The following is a 21,380-nucleotide window of genomic DNA, read 5'->3' as shown; positions in this document are numbered from 1 at the left end:
ATGGAAAAGTATCAGTATTTTTTATTTTTATTTTATACTTTTGCATAATTTTAATACAAGCACAAAATAACCTTTTTGCATTTTCGTTATGTAAAATTTTACTTTGAAAAAAGACCATCACTTTTCATCATTCTTGGTGACATATTTTGAAGGAAAGTTAGTCTTTGTATATGTGTAATATTAGATTGTTTGAATGGAGCTTGATCTTAAAACTGATTTTTGTCCTTTCTAATTTTCAAGTTATATGCAATAGTGCTTTGAACTTCAGAAAAGGTTTTTAGATGTTTTTTACGCCATAAAATGTGTTTATCATATAGCACATATATACTAGAGTTTTATTAAACACATATAAAATGGATTGTATTAATTAAAAAAAAACACCATCTTCTGCTTTTGTTAAATATATTGCTTGCTTAAATCTTATCAAGATCATGTTTCTTGACAGATGTCCTGAAGATGGAACGTACCTAGTTCCGAAACGTCGACAGTAAATAAATAAAGAAATGGTTTTTTAAAAAACTTTTGTTTTTTATTACTTTTTGGATTCTTTATTCGAAGCACTACAAAATATTTACAAATCCAAGACTTTATACTATATATATACTACGAGATAATTCGTATATTGCGATCTTCTCTCGAATGCTTTTGTGTAGCTCTTAACTCACAATATATCAGTGTTAATATCGATGTTTGGCTTCTGGGAAAAGATAGAAAAAAATCAAGACTGGCTTGCAGAAAACAGAAACAGAAAATTTATTAAAAAGCAAGCCACAAACGATTTCATCATGTTATTTGAATCATCTTAATTTAAGAAGTAAAACAATATGTTATAAATTCGTAACACAATTGATTATATAGTTTGATTAAACCAAATTGGCATTTTTAGCCTAATTTTTTAAAATGGCCGCGGCCGTCCACTTGTCCAAAACTGTCATCTTTCGTCATCAGTTTGTTTCTTTGTCAAAGTCACTCACAATCAGGCAGTTACTGTCAGTTTAGTTATGATTTTTATTTCAGTAGTGCGTTCCGTGCGTTCGGTTCAGGTCGTTTCGGTCGGTTGTTGATGTAACTGCGTCCAAATGCGATCGCGTTTGAACAATTTCAGACTTATGATTTCGATTGTGTAGTGAGGTTTTTATTTACAAGTATAGAGAATATGTTCGTTTTTGCTCATAAAAGTAATTTGTTCAAATTATAAATACTGAGTTTTCTACAAACTGTTTGCTGATTCAGAAATATATCACTGTTTCTGTGCGCGGTGTTATGTTTATCGAATTGAATAGTCAGAGATGTGCACTTGCATTTGCTTTATATAATAATCTGTATGGTAAGTACGAAACTGAATTTGCATTCTATTTATAAATACTGACGATAAAATATAAGCGTACAATAGTATAGTTAGCAATAAGAAACACATTTCAACTAACTAACTAACTTTCATGGTATGTTATTTAAATATTTTATCGAATTCTTCAATAATTTGCTCAGTATTATTTAAGGTTTCATTTTTTGTATTATTCAATGTTTTTATATATTTATTTTCTCCATTTCGTTTTTCTTTGGCAATTTGATATGTAGTCAGACGATCCTGTTCAGAAATATGTAGGGTTTTTTATCTTATATTGATACCTTTTTTTCTAATGTCATATAGTTTCCTGATCGTAGCTTTAGTTTCTTTAATAATAGCTAACATTCCATCGATGTTATTATGGTTTGTTACCGCTTCTTTCAATATTGCTTCAAAGTAACTAATTGTATTGTTAAATTCACTAGCTTGTTCTTTTTGTTTTTTTTTTTGAAATTCGTCTAATTGTTGGTTTTACTTTATTTTGCCACCATTGCGTTATTTTATTATAGCTTGCATATTTTGTCATTTTTTGCAGTTTTCCTTTAAAAATGACATCAAAATCATTGGCCTGCAAAATCTTTGTATTCATCTTCCAAAAGCCTCGTCCAAATGCTGGTATTGACTGAGCCGATTTAATTTTCAAAATAACAGCATTACGATCTGAGAATACAATTAGGACTATTTTGCAATCAACGATATTTTTTATTAAAACTTCATCAACATAAAAACGATCTATTCTTGAACCCGAATTTCCTCTAATAAAAGTATACTCAACTTTATTTTTATTTTTATTTTCCCAAACGTCTTTTAATTTTAGTTGTGTCACTACTCTCTTCAAAGCACCGCTAAAATTTCCTTTACCTTTTTGATCTTTGGCATCAGTTACGCAATTAAAATCTCCTGTTAAAACTAAACTTGTATTATTACTGCCTATTACACTAGCCATGTCTATTTCAAATAATCTTTCCCTCTGTGCACGTTTTCCTTTTCCTGCATGTACATATATATTTAGAAAATTAATCCCATCAATATTTGCCCCTAATAATCTTGAATTTTCATGCATCTTAAGGTTTTTAACTGTTAATCCAAATCTAGTTAAAATTGCTGTGCCTCTTTGATTTTCATTTATATTAATTATGTTTTGATGTGGCTTAAAAAAACTCAAATCAATTTCATTAACTTCCTGCAAAAAATAATATCTAAATCGTTGTCTATTATAATTTTTTTCAAAAGTGTTTTTGTCGTCAAACTTCTCATTCCAATTACATTTATTGTCGCAATATTTCTAATTTTGTCATCAGTCATTGTAGTGGTTTATTGAGTTGCCAGATGTTTCAAATTTTTACAATTTGAAGGCCGTTTCTATGCTCTGGATTTTCACCATATTCTTTATTATATTTAACCGATTCATCTCTCATAATTTCATCTTCTTCTTCGAGAAAATCTATAAGACTCGAATCAGATTTCATGGATATTTTGTCGACAACTTCTTTCATAACTCCTGCTGTGTTTGGTGTTGTTATTCTAGCTCGTTTCATTTTAATTGGCGTCTTCTCTATTTCTTCCATATTTTGTGTTCCTTCCTTATTTTTTTTCTTTTCATACAAATTTTCATTTATTATTGTCTTTTTTTTTCTTTATTTGTTTTAGAATGTTCTTTATTATCATTTTTTCCCATTACTATATTTTGGTTTCTGTTTTCGTAATTTGTTCTTGAAATCTATGTTCTGTTGTGTATAAATTTTCCGTATGGTATCCAATCGGGTCTTTTCCTATTACAATCTTCATTCTTTGATCTATTTTGGAAGGCTCCGTGCAGTTTTTTTTAAGTGGTTTTCAGCTCCACAATAAAAGCATTTTCTGGGTTGACCTTTAATTATAATTGTCGTAATTTTACCATTAATCTTAATTCTGCTCGGTAATTCTTTTTTTATTTCCATGAGTATTGTTCTGTTGCCAGTTAAACATGGAATTAATCCCTCACCGGCCCACATGCCTTCTTGATATTTTAATATTTTTCCATATTCTGACATTATACATTTTCCTTATTAAATTTTACATTTAATATTTTATATTCCATTGAAATTCCGTGTATACTAGACACATTTTCGAACACACTACCTATTATTTCTTTTAGCCACATATGCACTTTTAATGGCAGAATGCGACCTTCTATTATTTTTTTTTTATTTATTTATTTATTTGAACAGCGATCAGAACTTATGGTTTCTATGAGCTGTTGTGATGAATCTCTTACAAACTACGTTTGTTTTATTATAGATGGCAACCCAAACAGTTGTCTCATCTTTATGTGCTGAATTTTTATTATTACAATTGTTGTAATAGTGATGACTTTACTTTCAAGTGGCATGTTGCCACTACAGCTATGCCCACGAAAGGCCATTTTCACTTGAAATCATATTTGAAATCTATGATTTCAAGTGAAAATTTGGTATCAAGCTGCTTTGATACCGAACCGTCCGAGGTTGGATTCAAACCCGGGACTAGGATTTGCTAGCCCACGTTCTTACCACGGGACCACGGCCGGCCCCCTTCTGTCATTTTAAAATAAAAAAGAAGCGTATTTACACTTTTGAAACGCTCCATTATTGTTTGCTCGAACAACAGGCTATGCCTGCTGTATTTGCCGTGTTATTAAATATCACTTACGTAATAGTCTACTAGGTGTTCACTCGTCAAAATCACGAATCGAACTGCCACTGGCTTTTCTGAATGGATGGCAACCGAGGAGTTGCCCAATGCAGTTATGACTAATTAACTATACTCGAAGTATTTGTTGACATTTTTCATTGCGGAAGACATCAAAGCTGCCTGATGTCGGATTAGGAATTAGGAATTAAATCAGGAATTAGGAATCGAATCAGCGAACCCTCCTGAACTTGTTTGCGCTAGCCACGTCCGAACTGATTACGCCTCCGCCGGGCGCGTTTTAACCCCTTAACCGCTTTACTTACAATGACAAACAGAATTTTTTTTTATTTAATTTATTCTGCAATCTGTTTTACATATTCATTAACATTAAGCAGAGATTGCTAACAATAATTATCATATAATATAAACAAGAAGATAGTAGCAACACCCAGCGGCGTGTCTACTAAGTATATAATAGACGACGAACAGAATGGATAGATTTCTGCCACAGACCAAAAACGGCATAGTGTTAAGGGCAAAGCCCGCATACGATAACAATCGGACCATGTGCAAATATTACGCAATACGGACATGGCCAGGTACGGTAATCGCAACTGTTACAAAATATTTATTTATACGAAACTATAAAACACAAAATTATTTTTATTTTCGTGATGAACAGCACACTGTGTGAGATTTTTTTTATTTTTTTTTTATTTATTATTAGCAATCAGAATACAGATTCTATAAGCTAATGTGTGATGTATACACAAAATAAAAATTAAATAAAGTAATTAAAATAATCAAATAATAAAGATTCAAAAATATAAATTAGAAATAAATACAAAAATATGATTATAAGCAAATTAGGAAAAAATAAGTACGTTAGGATTGCCTCCATTGAGTTAATCCTAAGTGAAGAAAGTCAGGCACAGATTACATGGTCAGATCGGCAGGCCATTTTATTTTCAGTCTTCGGTTTGTATTTTCTTCCACAAGTGGTTTCAGTAATTTATTGCTATGTGTTGCGATTTTGTTAAGATGCGTGCAGACTTTATCCTTGGTGACGTCTTTAATATATGGTATTTTTAGGTCTTGATGAATAATATGATTACTTACAAACCATGGAGCGTCGACTAGAGTTCTGAGAATTTTATTTTGCATTCTCTGCATCTTGGCTATATGTGATTTGCTAGCGCATCCCCACAGCTCTATGCCGTAGTTCCACACCGGTTTCAGCACTGCATTGTAGATTAAGACTTTGTTATACAGTGAAAGTTTTGACTTTCTGCCTGAAAGCCAATTTAGCTGTTGCATTTTTAGTTTTTTTTTGCTGTATTTTATTGTTTATATGGAATCTCCAGGTGAGCTTGGAATCTAAGTGCAGGCCTAGGTACTTAATCACGTTGTTTTCGGGAATTTTGTCACCGTCAAGCGTTACTCTTGGGCAGCTTTGTTTCCTGAGCGTGAATGTTATATGTTGTGATTTTGTTTGATTAATTTTTATTTTCCAGTTGTTGGACCAATCATTTATTTTATCAAGATGATATTGCAGTTTAAAAGATGCATCGGTTGGATCTTGTGCAACTGCCAAAACAGCAATATCGTCCGCAAACATGTGAGAAAATAGTCGCAAACACTGTGCCAGTTTGTACAACTTGGACCCAACATTTTCGAATCTAAATCGTAAGTAATTCTAAATTACAACTAGTGGGACGCATGGCATCGTGCCTTAAGGCAAATTTCTGGAACTTCCCGTACCAAAAATTATTTTTTTTTAAAAAAGATTTTTGAAAAAAAATTACTTCGAAAAAAATAGATTTTTGAGAAACTATAAATTTTTGACAAAAATTTCATTTTTTTGAAAAAAAAGGTTTTCTTTATTTTGAAATATTTTGGAAATTCTGAACTTTTTTTCAAAGCAATCGTACTGCTTTAACTGCATAGTGACGAAACGTCGAAGCGCGTAAGCGCCGCGTCGCCGTCTAACGGATAAACATTGGTACGGAACCCATAGAAATGTAAATAAAATTTATACTTATTGTTAAAATCTCTATAAAATATCTGATAACTTAATGTGCATATGCCTAATGATCATTTTTGACCTCCAAATGGTACCTTTTTGACTTTTTTCACAAGATCTCCGAAACCGCTAGACCTGCCTTCATGAAAATTTGATCAATTCTTCATCTTCAATTATTCAAATCGGACGCTTAGTTTTCTTAAAAACTGAGTTACCGTTTGTGGCACTTTTTGCCCCGTATCTTCGAAACGGCTAGACCTGCTTATGCCAAAAACTAATCGGCACGTCTCCTTAATAGCAATCGAATGTTTTTTGAATAATTGAAATCGATTAAACCGTGTTCCCGAAATCGTCGACGAAAATTTGTATCCGCACACACACACATACATCAATTTATTCTAAGGTATGCCAAAATGTTCAGAAACCTCTGAAACGTAAAGATATATAAAAATTTTCATTTTCGATGTTTTTGCGAATACTATAACTTACTCTACGGAAAGTTAATAATCTAAATTTTAGCGGATTAATTTTTTTTAGTCTAAATATCGACATTTTCTAACGTATTTTTTCTTTAAATTTTGTATTTACGAAATTGTAATTTTCCGAGTTTAAACTAACCACATTCTAATTTCCAAAACGTCAACTCTAAATCTTTTAAACTTTTTGAACTTTAAATACAAAACACAGCCTGAAATTTAGTCTCACATTGTTTAAGAAAAATAGTTGTGTTATACTATAAATTAACAAAAAATGGTTTTATCACATTTTATCCCAACTGAATAATAGATCTTTGTAACAGTTTTGTTAACTCATTTATTATATGTATATGGTTACTATTCACGCGAGAATTTACACTGTCGATTGCTGCTTTTATTTACTCAGTACAATAAATTAGTTTTAGTGAAAAAAGACAAATAGTTACATTATCCTGTTCTATTTGGACTATTTAAGTAACATAACATGTTCTGATGTAGACAAGTGCTTCTAAAAATCTACATAACATTTTAATATCGTTATAATGATCTCGAACTTTTATACACTTTGGGATTGTTATAATATAAACATTAACATTTATTGACATAAGTATAAGTTGAAATTGAAATTGTAGTCATTGTGCAATTTTCAGATCATGTCCAAAGCAGATTAGCTCAATTAGCTCAATCGTGGACTATCATCAAAATCCTTGAAATTTGTACATCAGTCTTTTCATTTTTACCTTTGAATTTCTTTCATTTTTGCACAGTACCTACAATATTAATTTTTGCATAATAATATTGTTTATCTATTGATGGCTTTCTGCTATTTTTCATTGTCTAAAAGCATATAAATTCATGGTTTACATGTGCATTGATAATAATATTTATAGTTTTTGATAATTCAAACATAATATCATAGTTATATCAATTAATGCAGCACGATTTCAATATAATACAACTTGATCATTTTCTTCACTTTGATGAACATCTGTTTTTTTAGGCACACCAAGTGAGTGCTTGAATATATCGAAATATGACATTTTTGAATTTGTGACACTGACATTAAAACATTAATTTTTCCACATATTTAATAAATTTAGTGATATTCAATCGGATCTGTTGGAAAATAGAAATTTAAACAACGAGAAACATCATATACAATCGATAATAAATAATGCTTGATTATGCTTTCAATGCATGCATCTAATATTTAATGGCATATCTTTGTAAATAAATTTTCAATAAAAATACATACGAAATCCAAAAATGCGAAACCTTTGCGTAATTATTTTTTTACTTATTTTTAATACATTATCTTAAGCGTTATATCTAGTTTTGGGTACAATTTTTACCAACAATATCTATCAAAGGATACACGGTTTATGATACAGATAATTTTTGTATGAGAAGTGCGAATTATTAGTTGGATAAATAAAAATTAAAATACTTTATGATTTTAATATGTAACAATATTTTTTATTACATTTACAAAACAAATAGCACAAACATGTACTTCATGCGATAAAAGGTAGTAGCATTTGAAAGTCGAAATGCGATGAAAAAATGTGAAATATTTGCGGATTCAAGTACGAAATTTCAATAAATAATTATGTACACTTCTCTCAAAACTATTTATAACTTTTATTTATTATGGTTTGAAAACTTTGATGAGGCGAATAAATATGTAATTGAATGTCCTTTTTAGTGTCTATATTTTCATATAGCTGGAATTGTATTTATTTATCCATTGTGAACATAATGTAGGGACCAATTCTCCGGTAAAATATTACGGTAATGCTATGTTATGGGTCTATATATTCGTATTAGTTGGTAGTAACTAACAGTCAGAAAGCTATGTATTTGATGCGCAATCAGTCTATTACACATAAAACTAACTTCACGTATGTGTCATCAATGAGACATCATAAAGGTGCACTCATGTTAAAATTCTTATTTGACGTTTGCGCATTTTGCAGGTTAGGTTTTATGTGTGAAACGCCTGATTGCACAGAAATTACATAGCATTTTGACAGTTCGTTACTACCAACTAAAACGAATATAGATCCCTAGCATAGCGTTACCATAACATTTCTATTTTATCGGAGAATTGGCCCCATAATGTGGAAGACAAATTAAAAATGAAGTCATTTTATATCATATTTAGATGATCACTTGGAAGATATGGAATGTTTGAAATTTGATGAGATCGTAATAATGTGCATCATTTGTGACTAACTGAAAAATTATTATTCTTAAACTCTAAGTAAATATATTGTATTTTATTTATTTCATAAGAACATCATTTAAGGAAGAATAATTTTATGATTAATAAGTTTTTAATTAATACAATAAAAATATCGATTAATATTTATAATTCAACAAACTATATCTAGTATATATCTTATCAATTTTCTCTGAATTAGTGATACAGGCTATTCTTTAAAGAAATAATACGTGCCTGATAAAACCATTAATTAGGTTTCGTTATTAGACCACATAAATCTTTCTTCAAATCGATCGTGATAGTTCAAAAAAATATTTCTACGTTTAACATCCTTTTCTACTATATATATATATTTTCTATAATTATTTAAAATAATGAAAATTAGTTAAACAATTTCTATAAAATATATAACGATATCGTATATATGTATACTGTTTCAATTATATTATTTTATTAATTGAATTAACGCGTTCTTCGAGAACATAATATTAAGTGACATTATAACATATAATATTTATCTTATAATATATATATATATTGACTTTTTTGAATTTGCTTTTAATTAATTGCATAAATAATGTTATTTTGAATTAACATTTAAATTTAACTGGAGTGCTTGGAAATTTTACACGTTTAGGACCCTACAATAATTTAATATATTTATTCTTAATTTTTTTGAAAAAATTGACTATTATTGACTGTGGTTACGTCCAAAATGCGCACATTTTCATTTGAAAATAATTTCTAATAGGCTTGTCATGATATATCAAATAAGAATCAATGATGAATCTGAAGATTGTCAAACTAAAATATATTTGGCAATATATATTTATTATTTATTTTTATAATATATTGCCAAAAATTGAAATATTATCGTTTTCATGTAGCTTTCCATTTGACTGTACTTTCAAAGTACTTCTTCAAACGTAAATAAGTTCCATAGGCGACTCTAACAACGTTAATTTTTCCTCATTAATTTTAATAATAAACTCCTCTTTAGATTGAATTTTAGAGAAAACGGAGCAATTAGATTTTACACATAATGCAAAAACTTGATTAAAAGATTTAATTAATTTTAATCGAAATGTTATATCTGTGTTCAACGCGTCCATAGTGCGTTCCATGTGCGTCAGTCGTTTCATAAAATAATTTAAAAGATTTAAATTAATATATATTTTAGATATATTACCTGATATTACATTAAGTGTTCAATTAATTAATAAACGAGACTGAGTTGAACAAGACAAGAGCTCTGTTCTGAAAAAAAACTCAATGAAAGTTTTTCTGCTTAAGAGTGTTTCTAGTTATTGATTGGAATGCTTTTACTATCAAAAGGTTGTCTTTCCATTACCAAATGAAATTGCAATTTTTAAGAAAAATTAACGGTAACGTTATTTCAAACTTATGTTTGCACCTATGACACAATCGTAATGTCATTTAAGGCGCAATAATTTTACTATACAAGAACCAAGTCATAATAATTTTAACCTGAAGTCGACATTTCAAACTAATTGTCGACTAATAGAACCAAGTCATAATAATTTTAACCTGAAGTCGACATTTCAAACTAATTGTCGACTAATATGGCCGATACTATTAATATCGAGTTTCATTCATAATGTCGTTTTAATCAAACTATAGTAATCCGACAAAAATGCAGGTGGCCTTTAAAATATTTCATCACTTTTAAATCAAATCAACAAGTGTAAATTGTTTGCAATAATTTTAGCAAAGCTCAAAATTTTTACGACAATAATTTATATCTTAACGATTATCTTTCTTTAAAATTTATTTACGTATTTTATAATTGTTCTCATAATCAGAAAAGTATCAACGATAATTTGAATGTAAAATATTAGTATTAGGCTGAGAATGTTAATTAGGCCTATTTTGTTATAGGAATAGATTTTTTGTGTAAACAAAGCTATATTAATTTTGATACACTTTTGAGGAGTTGTCCTAATCTTGAAATTTTTTTTGTGCATTTAATTTGATTTGCAATTAATTTTCAATAGGGCATCCGATGATGTTCAAGTTTTACTCAAGCGCCTGGTGAATTTATTGTCTTTTGATTTAAATACATAGGTATATCATTTATATTTAAGGAGAAAAATTAATAATGGAAGAATGTGTATCACTTATGCACAATCTTATCATGCTGAAATTACTTGTAAATACCTCAATGGAATCTAAAATGAACGAATGTTCCTAACCATTGTTTTTAAGTAGAATTGTATTGAGTGAGGGGGTACTAGTAAATAGGATGTATATATTACCTGTTCTCTGCTTTCATGTAAATTTAAATCATGAAAATAAAATTCAATATTTAATTGAACACGTTCACACCGGTGACCCGCACAAGACTATTCTACCGCCTCACAGCAAAACATACCAAAATCGGCCCCAGCGTGAACGTGTTAAATATATTGTACAGTTTTAAATGTACTTTTGTTGTATTTGCTACACATTATATTTGCAAAATGTCTTTTGAGAGAATTATATTCTTTTGCCCTTCAGTTTTTTGGGTTAATATTGCCAATGAATTTTCAAAATAAACTGCTGGAATGCAGTACGATTATCATAATTTTTTTTGTAGATTCCAAGTACCTTAATGTCAAAATATTTACAATATATTCATGATTATGGAAATTGTTAACTACGTATAATTTTCTCTAGAATATATTTTAACCAACTCTTAGCATCGACTTCTCAAAATATATAGAAAAAGTGAATAGAAATATAATCGTGTAAATAAATGTACGTATAAGCAAAACAAACATTTTTTGTTTTCAATTATTGTGCGAATAATATTTTGTGATCATATTTCCAACTACGCTTTAGGGCCAATACGACCTTAAAATCTTGCGTAATTAAGGAACCGATGAGTTTTTTGTACTTGGAAATTAATTATTATGAAACTTCGAAAATGTTCACTAAAATCTGTAGAATGTTTGTTTAAAGTGAATTTATAGATCCCAAACTTCATTAAAAGAAATTGTCTATTTACCGCAGTCAAATTGAAGCGAAAAAAGGCGTAGCAATAATTCGCATGGAGCTAAAAATTGGTATAGATGTTAAATAGGCCATTATAAATGAAATGTTAAAAGTCCCCACCGATCCAACCTCAGCGATTTTTTAATTCAAACGCACAAAATTCTGGTTTTCCCCATGAATAATTAATAATATATATTTTTTAGTTGGGGTCTCCGTTCGTGAGAAATTGCAATTTCAAAACTTGAAAAGTACATATTTTTCATAATATACCCCCTTTACAATACGTCGAACCTGTGATAAAAGTAAGAATATTCCATTGATTGGTGTTTAGATAGTACAAATTCAATGAGTCTTTTGAAGTATCAAACTGCAATGCAAGCCATCATTTTCCTTCCTTCTTGGGAGACATATGCCAGCTAGGTCTAAACTAACAAGCTAGTTTTTATCGACATTTTGATCAAAACATTTAACTATCATTTTTTATCGACATTTTCGATCAAAACGTCTTACACTGAATTATTGGTCTTTTGGCTTGTTATCATATAATGATGAGGCAGCGGAAGTTCATCTTCCATCTCAGAAACAAGCACAATTATTCAATATTTTGATGTAAATGTACAAATTTCGGATGGTCATAACACATATGGCATTGATATGTACTTAATTATATTGTTTACTCTTCTATACTAGGAAAATGACCTAGCTGACATGTGTTGCCCAGGAAGGAAGGAATTTGGAGGCTGCCACTAGTTTGATGCTTCAATAGACTCATTGAATTTGCTGGAACTATCTAAATACAAATCAATGGAATCTTAATTATTATTTTTGCTACACGTTAGACGAAGTATGAAGGCTGCATATTACGAAGAATATGAATTTATCAATTTTTGTACAGTGACCCCAACGAAAAAAAGTATAAATCTACCTAATACAATTTTTTGATAGTTCTTACGGTTTTTGCGGAAAATAGGGAAAACCAGAATTTTATGCCTATGACTTTGAATAAAAAATCGCAGAGATGGGATCGATGGGGACTTTTGACATTTAATTTATTTAAATGGCTTTTTCAATATCTATACCATTTTCAGCTCTCTACGAGTTGACCTGGGTAAACGTTTAAGTGCAGAAAATAAAGTTATCCACGCGTTTGAGTAAAATTTCTCGGACTTCTCTATCAAATACATGAATATTGTTCTAATAATCAAATTAAAGAAAATCGAAAAAAATATAGTTTTTCTGAAGGTCAGATTTCAATTAGTTTAGATTTTATATCTTAGTTCTAATTCACAGCGTTACATGCGTTCTGGATTTAGTTAAAAAGGGAATTCTCAAGCATTCTATCATTTCCAGTTATAGAAAATATTATATACAGTTATATTTTAAGTTTGTAAATCGAATTCAAGGAAAATGCATGAAGTTTAAAATTTCTTTGATCAATAAATTTTTTAATGCGGCACAACCAATGAACCTAGGAGTAAATTATCATGCATATTCCTTTGAAATAAACTTCTATAGCTAAATACAATTGTATTCACTCTATAAGTGCTTTTGCTAGCTAAGTTCAACTAAATTTGTCAAAATATGAGTGATTTTGAACTTTTTTGTGCATTTCTATTATTTTACTATGTACACTGCTTGGATTTAGCGATGGTTTACTACGATTTAATATTATGTTGCTTTTACATAACTTTTTTGCATTTAATATTAGATGTCTTATAATTATATTTTAAATATCCATATGAAAGTTGTGGAAATTTTACACTTCTTATTTAATTCTTCTTTACGATACTTTTAAAACATTTTAAAACTTGTAGTATTATTAAGTATTATCTAAACTGCTATTGACTGGTTCACTATAAACTTCTACTTTATGTTTACTGTTATAAACTTTATATCATACTGTAAAATGTATGAAATACTTTTATATAAAATTTGTATTGGTGTTTATTCAGTAGTAACTACTGCTTTTTGTAGTATACTTCATTATCTGCTTAAAAAAAAATCTTTTTTGGTTAAAGAAAGGTTAAAAATGTATTATGATATTTTTAAATCAAACAATTACGTACTCTTTCCAAATAATAGTTAAATTAATATATAGAGATATATCTTCTTAAATATTAACGAAATTTTGCAATTATTGTCGGTTTCATGCAAAGTGCACTTTTTGTTAAATATTATCCATTTTGATTTTTTATATAATACTACAATATAATCAGTGACAACGTAACTTGCAGAATATTTATTTTCAATTCTGAGCAAAAACTGTGCCGGCAACAAAGACCCTATACCACCTGGACAGCGACAGTGTCCTTAAAATTTGATATCCTTCATTAATTCTATGCCAATATAAAAGCAATGGAAAATTATGTCATATATAGACGTTTCCACGTATCAAATATGAAGAAATCTATAAGCGATTATACACGTTAAATCATTTGTTTGGCAATGAGAAGTAAATGTTGAAATATCACATTTTCTTTAACTATTATAATGCATTATAGTCTTACAATTAGTATTAATCTTCATATATTATTCAATGCTCGCACTCAAATTGTAATGTCAGCCATAAAAATGTTTCAACTTGATAGCCTGATTATTTGCATACTTTGTTATAGTAGGCAGAGAAGGCTTGGCAGGGTAGGTAGATTTTACAGGTTTTAGATATTTTATTTATTGATGCACTACTTGCACTAAGCATTAATATTTCATATTTTGTAAGAAGTGCATTCCAGGTAATATAAGGTTCTAGTTGACAGCAAAAATAAATACAAAATCGTGACTTTAAAACTGCCAAAATATTGTAGTACCCTGCATGAATAAATGGAAATGAAGCATTTTTGAGAATTCCGCTATCCATCAATTTGTTAATTTGGTAACAAATATGAACAAAAACAAAAAAAAAATTTTTCTTGCACCAAAAAACCGTCGATAATGATTTAGAATAAACTAGGACATTCTGGAGGGTTTAGTGGTCCAAAAACGTTTAATTCGTAAAGTGAGGCGACCGTAATGAACACCAAATACCAAATCATCAATTGAATTCCAAGTCTTCTATCAAGTTTCCAGCCGTTCATGTGGGTTGCAAATAGGAGAAAGAGCACGGTGGACAGAAGGGACAACGTTGAATATGTCAGACCTAAAATAAAAAAAAGAAATTTTAGAAGATAATTTAATTCAGAATTAAATTGTCTAATTGTCGAATAGAGTTTCGGTAACTATTAATATTATTAAAATATAAAATTAACTTACTAACTGTACTATAACCATACCTTTACTGATAACGTTAACATGAGATCCCGGTTTTATGATTGCCGTTTGAATAAACCAAGGCAAGCCTAGACATATTAGAATGTCAAACACATTAGATCCGACTGCGTTGGACACAGCCATATCACCATACCTTAAATAAATCATTATGAGGATAATTTTATTCAACTAAAAGATATGGTCAAATGAAAATTGATTTACCCTTCTCTGATAACGGCAATACTTGATAAAGCATCTGGTACCGAAACGCCAGCAGCAACAAAAGTTAGACCCATTACTGTATCTGGAATACCCAAGGTGCTTCCTGTGAAAAAAAAAACAGAAAAATAAATACATTTTGAACATTTGAAATCATTTTTGAGGTTTATGGTGCGATTCATTACCAATAATGGTGATCATCCACACCATAAAGTAGGAATAGAAGGAAATCCAAATCATCGACATCAAAAACGTGAAGGGATACCAATTGCGGTATTTTTCTGTTTTACAGTCCGGCATCGTTAGGCGGCACATGTAATGTATTGGATAAACAATTGCCCAAGATATTTGCGCTGGCAGACCTTGAATTGTTAGTAAGATATTTAAGGATACTGTTTTGATGGTAATTTTGATAATTAAAATAAGGATGATATTTTATGTATAAATAATTTACCTCCTTCTGTTGGTTTGACAAGTGGATCACTTTGTTCTTGAGGTCTTGGTTCTTTTGGTCTGTAGTATCCAGGGTTGTCGATTACAGCTTGCGAGGTGGGTGTTGCAACCTAACCACATGTTATTATTATTATAATGTTTTATTGACTTCGATTTACTAATATACAGTTATCCCAACCATATATGTTAAATATTAATATTAATAATCATTTTAAGTTTTGACTTCATATAGGAAAAGTTATTGAAAATTTCGAAAAAGAGGACATAACATGATAAACTTCAGTCACAATCGAAATTTGTCTCGTTATCAGAAGAAGAGTTCAATCGACTTGTGTTAGAAAGCAAAAGTAGAAAAATTACATTGATTCTGCTCAGAAACTTTCAATTTTGCCAAAGGCAGGTCCGCTGTGCACGTGGAAAGCAAAAAGTGCGCAAGTTAATTTTTTGGGGGTCATCTTAATTTTAAATTTTTAATCTTACTTTTTAATTTTTAATCTTATTTTTTTTTATTAAATTCTGAGTTTCATACCATAAAAAAGTAATTTTAAACTTTTCTTAAAATTCACTATAAAAGTAAAATGTTCGAGTTATTGGGGATTTTAAAAACCATGATATTAAATTTGTTTTTTTTATATAACACATGGTTCCGTACCATTAATACAATAGCTTTGAAATTCTTTCCATGACATTAAAGCATGTGTTTCTTATTTTTGCCTTATCGATCATAAGTTTAGACAAAAGTCTAAGTCATAAGTCATATCGATCATAAGTCTAGACAAAAGTCTAAATCATAAGTTTAGACAGTTTAAAAAATATGAAAAGTCTCAAAACATTTTTAAAGTAAAATATTTTTTCATTTGTTGTCCAAAATTTAATATTATTTTTAAAAAATAACTTTTAAAATATAATTATTTAAAGAAAATAAAAAATTATGTATTTTAAAGTTTTTAGTCTAATACTTGATGAACCATCAAATATTTGTTTACGAACAGATAATTTGAAGGCACTATCCCTATACAACTAGTTTAAAATGTCTATACACGGCTCACCGTTTTATTAACTCCTGCCTGATTGACTTCGATCTGTTTTTGAGCGTTGGCGGGATCTGCTGCTGAAGGTTGTTCACCCCATGATTGATTGGGGTCCCACGTTTGGTTCGTGGCCGGTTGTTGATAGTTGTTGGCACTCGTATTGTAACTGGGGTTGGATGGAGCAGTCGTATCTCCCCAGGCGCGATTGGGGTCCCAATCCATGTTGGGGTCCCAGCCTTGATTCACGTTGCCGCCAGTGGCAGTGATATTGGTACCTGAGGGTTAAGGTTTAATATGCTATTTGGATTTATTTAATATATATATATATATATATATATATATATATATATATATTATATATATTAAAACGACCGCCTAGATTTTGAGAGTATTTTCAATGTTATCTGATTATTAATATTATATTTTTTCATATATATATATATATATATATATATTAATATTATATTTTATTAATATATATATATATATATATATATATATATAACGACCGCCTAGATTTTGAGAGTATTTTCAATGTTATCTGATTATTAATATTATATTTTTTCATATATAGAAGCTACATTGTATACCTTGTTCTACTTCTGAAATCTGGTTTACTTGTTTTCCATCGGGTGAAGTGTAACTCGTTTTCTGTTGTTCTTCAGGAAGATTTTTATACGTTACTAGGGCGGATTGTTCTTCCTGTAAAAAACACAGTAATATGTCTATTAATAACAAATTAATTATTTGATGAAGTTTAAAAAAATGGAAAGATGTTGAAGTTCGTTATTTTTCGGGTAACTTCGAGGAATATCAGTTACGCATACTCATTTTTTATAATGTTGATTTTTTTTGAAAATGTGTTTCAAACATGAAGTAAAGTTACATATTTTTATACCAAAATTCTTATTTTGTTTGCACCAAAAGAGACTTTCAACATGTGACGTTTATAGAATAAACAAGTTTCAAAACAATTTAATTACTTTTTATTAATACGGTTGCCTAAAAAAACTTACAATTTTCTTTTCAGTATCCAAGAAGTTAAACACAGATACACTTACATTTGTATGTAAATAGCTATTAATCAATATCAATATTATATTATAGTTAGGCAAAAGAAAAAAAAAACTAATAGTGCTATTAGAATTATATTCATTCTAAGAAAATTTGCAATTATTTTTAAAAGTACGTAATCTTTTGAGTTCTTATATGCTCGAACTATATATGTATATAATATGTTCTTACCCTGGTTGGAAGTTTTATGGGTAACTTTAAGTTGTGAGCCCAATTTTCCAGAGCTGAATTGAAATGCAACGCCACGCAGTATACGACATACATCAGCAGCATTATAAGCGACTCGAACCTGCAAAACGATTGTGTCAGCATTTCCAGTTGTTCAATGAAGATTGATTAACCAATTTTAGATACGAAATGAACAAACTAGATTTGACTACAAAATGTCGCTTAATATTTATTCACGTTTTTTAAAAAAATACTTTTTTAATTCTTGTTACCATAAACTTTAATTATTTAAATTAAAAATAAAAACTCATTATTACGATAAAAGTTTAAAGTCGAAGGTATTTTTCAAGTCGATATTATTGATTATTGATCTCGCTTATTTAGAGCATTTTGACACACCTTTCCACACAACCATACATTTTTTTTAATATATTATACTATTTTTATTATATCATATACTATCTTTATATATAGTATAGTATAATATAGTTTATAATTAATTTCTTTATTCTTCTTTTTTTCCTAACCTTGCTTTTTATTCAACTTCTAATTCTATTCTATCTCAAATCAACAATTCAAATTCTACTTAATTTTAATTCAACAAATCAAATGACAATTCTATGTCAGTGCCAGGACTCGAACACTGTTGATTCACGTTCATTTGATATTAGCCTTTGCTTATATTGGTAATAAAAATATAAATAGTTTTGTTTTAATAATGTATAATAATGGCATTTTTGGACATCTTTGTAGAACAATCTGCTAACAAATTTTGTTCATTATTGATTTTTATATGTCATCTGGTGTTAATTAAAATAATTGTACGACTTTGTTTCATGAATATTGTATTTATTATAGATTTGTATATTTGTTACTATTAACTATACTTTATAATTTTTGTTTTTAACTACTCACCAACTGATGACATCATTGAAGATGGTGAAGAGCATAACAAGTATCGATATTAAGTAGAAGAAACAGTCGCGGACCAGAGGCCACCAATTTAATTGACTGACAGTTCCCGAACATAAGGCGCACACTGATATCACGAACATGATGTTGAATACGGCACTCCCTATCACTCCGCTCACTCCTGAAAAAGATCGGTCAAATTTTATCGACATCGTACTTTTTGCATTTAATTTTGCATTTTTCATTTCCACTCACAACCGTCAAGGTGATAACATGTTCATAGGTCAACAAATAGTTCTACATATAAACTGGTTATTTATGCAATTGTTATTGTGGAGAACAAATTTAATTTTATAAATTCAATATAATATTGCAAAAAAAAAACATTTTCTATAGCGTAGTGTTAACACGTGTTGAATTATTCCCTTCGGCGAAATAAATAACATTCCGCAGATGTGCTTCAAGATACTTCTATGATAATTGTAAGGTAAATGTACCATATTACGGGATTTTAAGGAACGTTTGACTTTAAAGATGATTTGTAAAAAAAGTAGGAAAGTGAACGAGCTAAAACTGGTTTATTCTATAAATTAGACTTATAAGATCATTATAGACCAAAATTTTGCGGCGTAGATTTTCATTTATAAAAATAATTGGCATTTTTCTGAACTATGATTTTGTCCCTAATTCCGTGATAAAATTCGGCTCGTGAACGTAATGTCGAGGGTCGTTGTACACTATTCCGTGATAGCGCTCGAAGCATACATTTTTGATCGTATTGACTTGATAAATATACTTCAATTCGTTATAAAAAATATTTTTAACTAGTGGGGTGCATGACATCGTTCCTTAAGGCAAATTAAAGAAAAATATAAGAGGTTGAAAAACTGGTTATTCATTGGTTAATTATTATAGTAACAGTATAATAATTATTATCAATACTGAAAATTTCGGTAAATAAATAAATCAAATAAAAAATTTGAAACAATGAAAGAATAATTTTTAATTGCTATTAAACAAAAATATAAACTTTAAATAAATATAAAATTTAAACTTGAAAAACTGAAAGAACGATTTAAAATCATATGCAAATATATTTAGTAATATTGAATATAATTTTAATAGTTTTTAATAAAGTGTATTATACTATTAGAAAGCTACTGCATTCAGGAGTAGCATCGGCAACGTGTTTTTAAGTAATTGCAACTCATATGAATTTAAAAACTTATGATGTATGTTCGTTTTATTAATATGCAGGTTATATAATGGTTATATTCCAAAAGATCACTGCTTTAATCGGATCAAAACTACCCTGTTTACAGGAATGTTCCTGGGTCTCTGCATACATACATACATACCAGCGTCCTAGTCAATCCGTAGTAAGTACCGTGCGCTATACGGGGTTTATTTTTATTTTTATTCAATTTATATAAGAGAAATAATTGATCATAGATGAAAAGGTAGACACAAATGAGTCTTTCTCAAAAATAATTACTACGATATTCTAGGTATATTGGAATAATGCAAATAAGTGGAAAGAATCGTGCACTTTCTTGCGAAAGAGTGGTCATTTCAAACCCAATTATTAGGGTTAAAAACTTAAATAAAACATATACCGTAATTACATTACAGTATTCTGCTTAAAACTTATTAACACCAGAAACACCGCCGTATTTAAGCACAGTTAAAAATTAAAGACAAAAATATTTTAAGTCTACTTTTCGTAATTGCGGAATACACACGGAATTGCGTACACTGGCTCAGTTGTGTGAACCCAATTACGGGAGTCATGAAATTGACAATTTATTGACAAATATATGCTCGATTTAACTATAAAACTAATCTCTTATTAATACTGATAAATAATTTCACAAACTTCAATTGATTAAGCTTACCAACATCGAATAAAAACCTTAAGCAATGAAACCGTCACATTAACTAGCTAACAACCCAATACAGAATGGCGATCGGGTCACGACCGATGTGCTCAAGAGCTTTTTACGGCTTTAAAAACTAATATTTAAATTCAAAAACTCGTACTTTGTTATGATTCAAATAATGTGCTATTGTACAATTAATGTGCTATTGCATAAAATCATTATTTATTGACCGTTTTCTAATTTTGCGATTAAAATGAAAAACTCCCGTAATAATGTACTATCCCGTAACAGTGTACATTTACCTGATCACGTCAATGCTGATTAAGTTGAAAATTATTTAATAAATAATGCAAATAACATAACACCACAATTAAATAGTTCTCAAGATGCACAAATGGATGAAGATAGTAGCTTAAATAAGGGACATCTATCTCAGCTAGCCCCAAACCTTAAGAAACGGAAATTACTTGGAACACGTTTTCCGTATTCAATTAATTTACAAAACAGGTATGAACCTTTTTTAAAATCAATCAAACAAGTCAAACAAGTACCGGTAGTAACTCTCAAAAAACGGATTCTGATGTGTTTCGTAAACTTTCAAAACTCTGTAGGAACACTCTTTAGGAGCGTATCGGGTAGTCATAAGACCTGCACCATACAACGGACGTAAGTCAAATTGT

General features: G+C 29.4%; 1 protein-coding gene across 1 annotated transcript in view; it reads right to left on the bottom strand.

Moving 5' to 3' along the window:
* Positions 1-14,653: 14,653 nt before the first annotated feature.
* LOC113378139 (probable sodium/potassium/calcium exchanger CG1090) overlaps positions 14,654-21,380 on the bottom strand; it is a 45,612-nt gene continuing 38,885 nt past the window's right edge. The window contains exons 3-11 of the mRNA XM_026618662.1: positions 18,824-19,001; positions 17,912-18,029; positions 17,257-17,368; positions 16,685-16,941; positions 15,637-15,745; positions 15,368-15,544; positions 15,186-15,288; positions 14,987-15,117; positions 14,654-14,853 (exon numbers count right to left, since the gene is read on the bottom strand). Of these exons, the coding sequence (XP_026474447.1) occupies positions 14,654-14,853; positions 14,987-15,117; positions 15,186-15,288; positions 15,368-15,544; positions 15,637-15,745; positions 16,685-16,941; positions 17,257-17,368; positions 17,912-18,029; positions 18,824-19,001 (1,385 nt within the window). The remainder of the gene's footprint in view (positions 14,854-14,986; positions 15,118-15,185; positions 15,289-15,367; positions 15,545-15,636; positions 15,746-16,684; positions 16,942-17,256; positions 17,369-17,911; positions 18,030-18,823; positions 19,002-21,380) is intronic.

The sequence above is a fragment of the Ctenocephalides felis genome, unplaced genomic scaffold (assembly GCF_003426905.1).
Source record: "Ctenocephalides felis isolate EL2017-DRISC unplaced genomic scaffold, ASM342690v1 CF-g0.4_SCAFFOLD_01886, whole genome shotgun sequence".
NCBI classification, from domain to species: Eukaryota; Metazoa; Arthropoda; class Insecta; order Siphonaptera; family Pulicidae; genus Ctenocephalides; species Ctenocephalides felis.
Note: the sequence above shows the minus strand (reverse complement) of the source record. Positions and strands in the feature narration are given on the sequence as shown.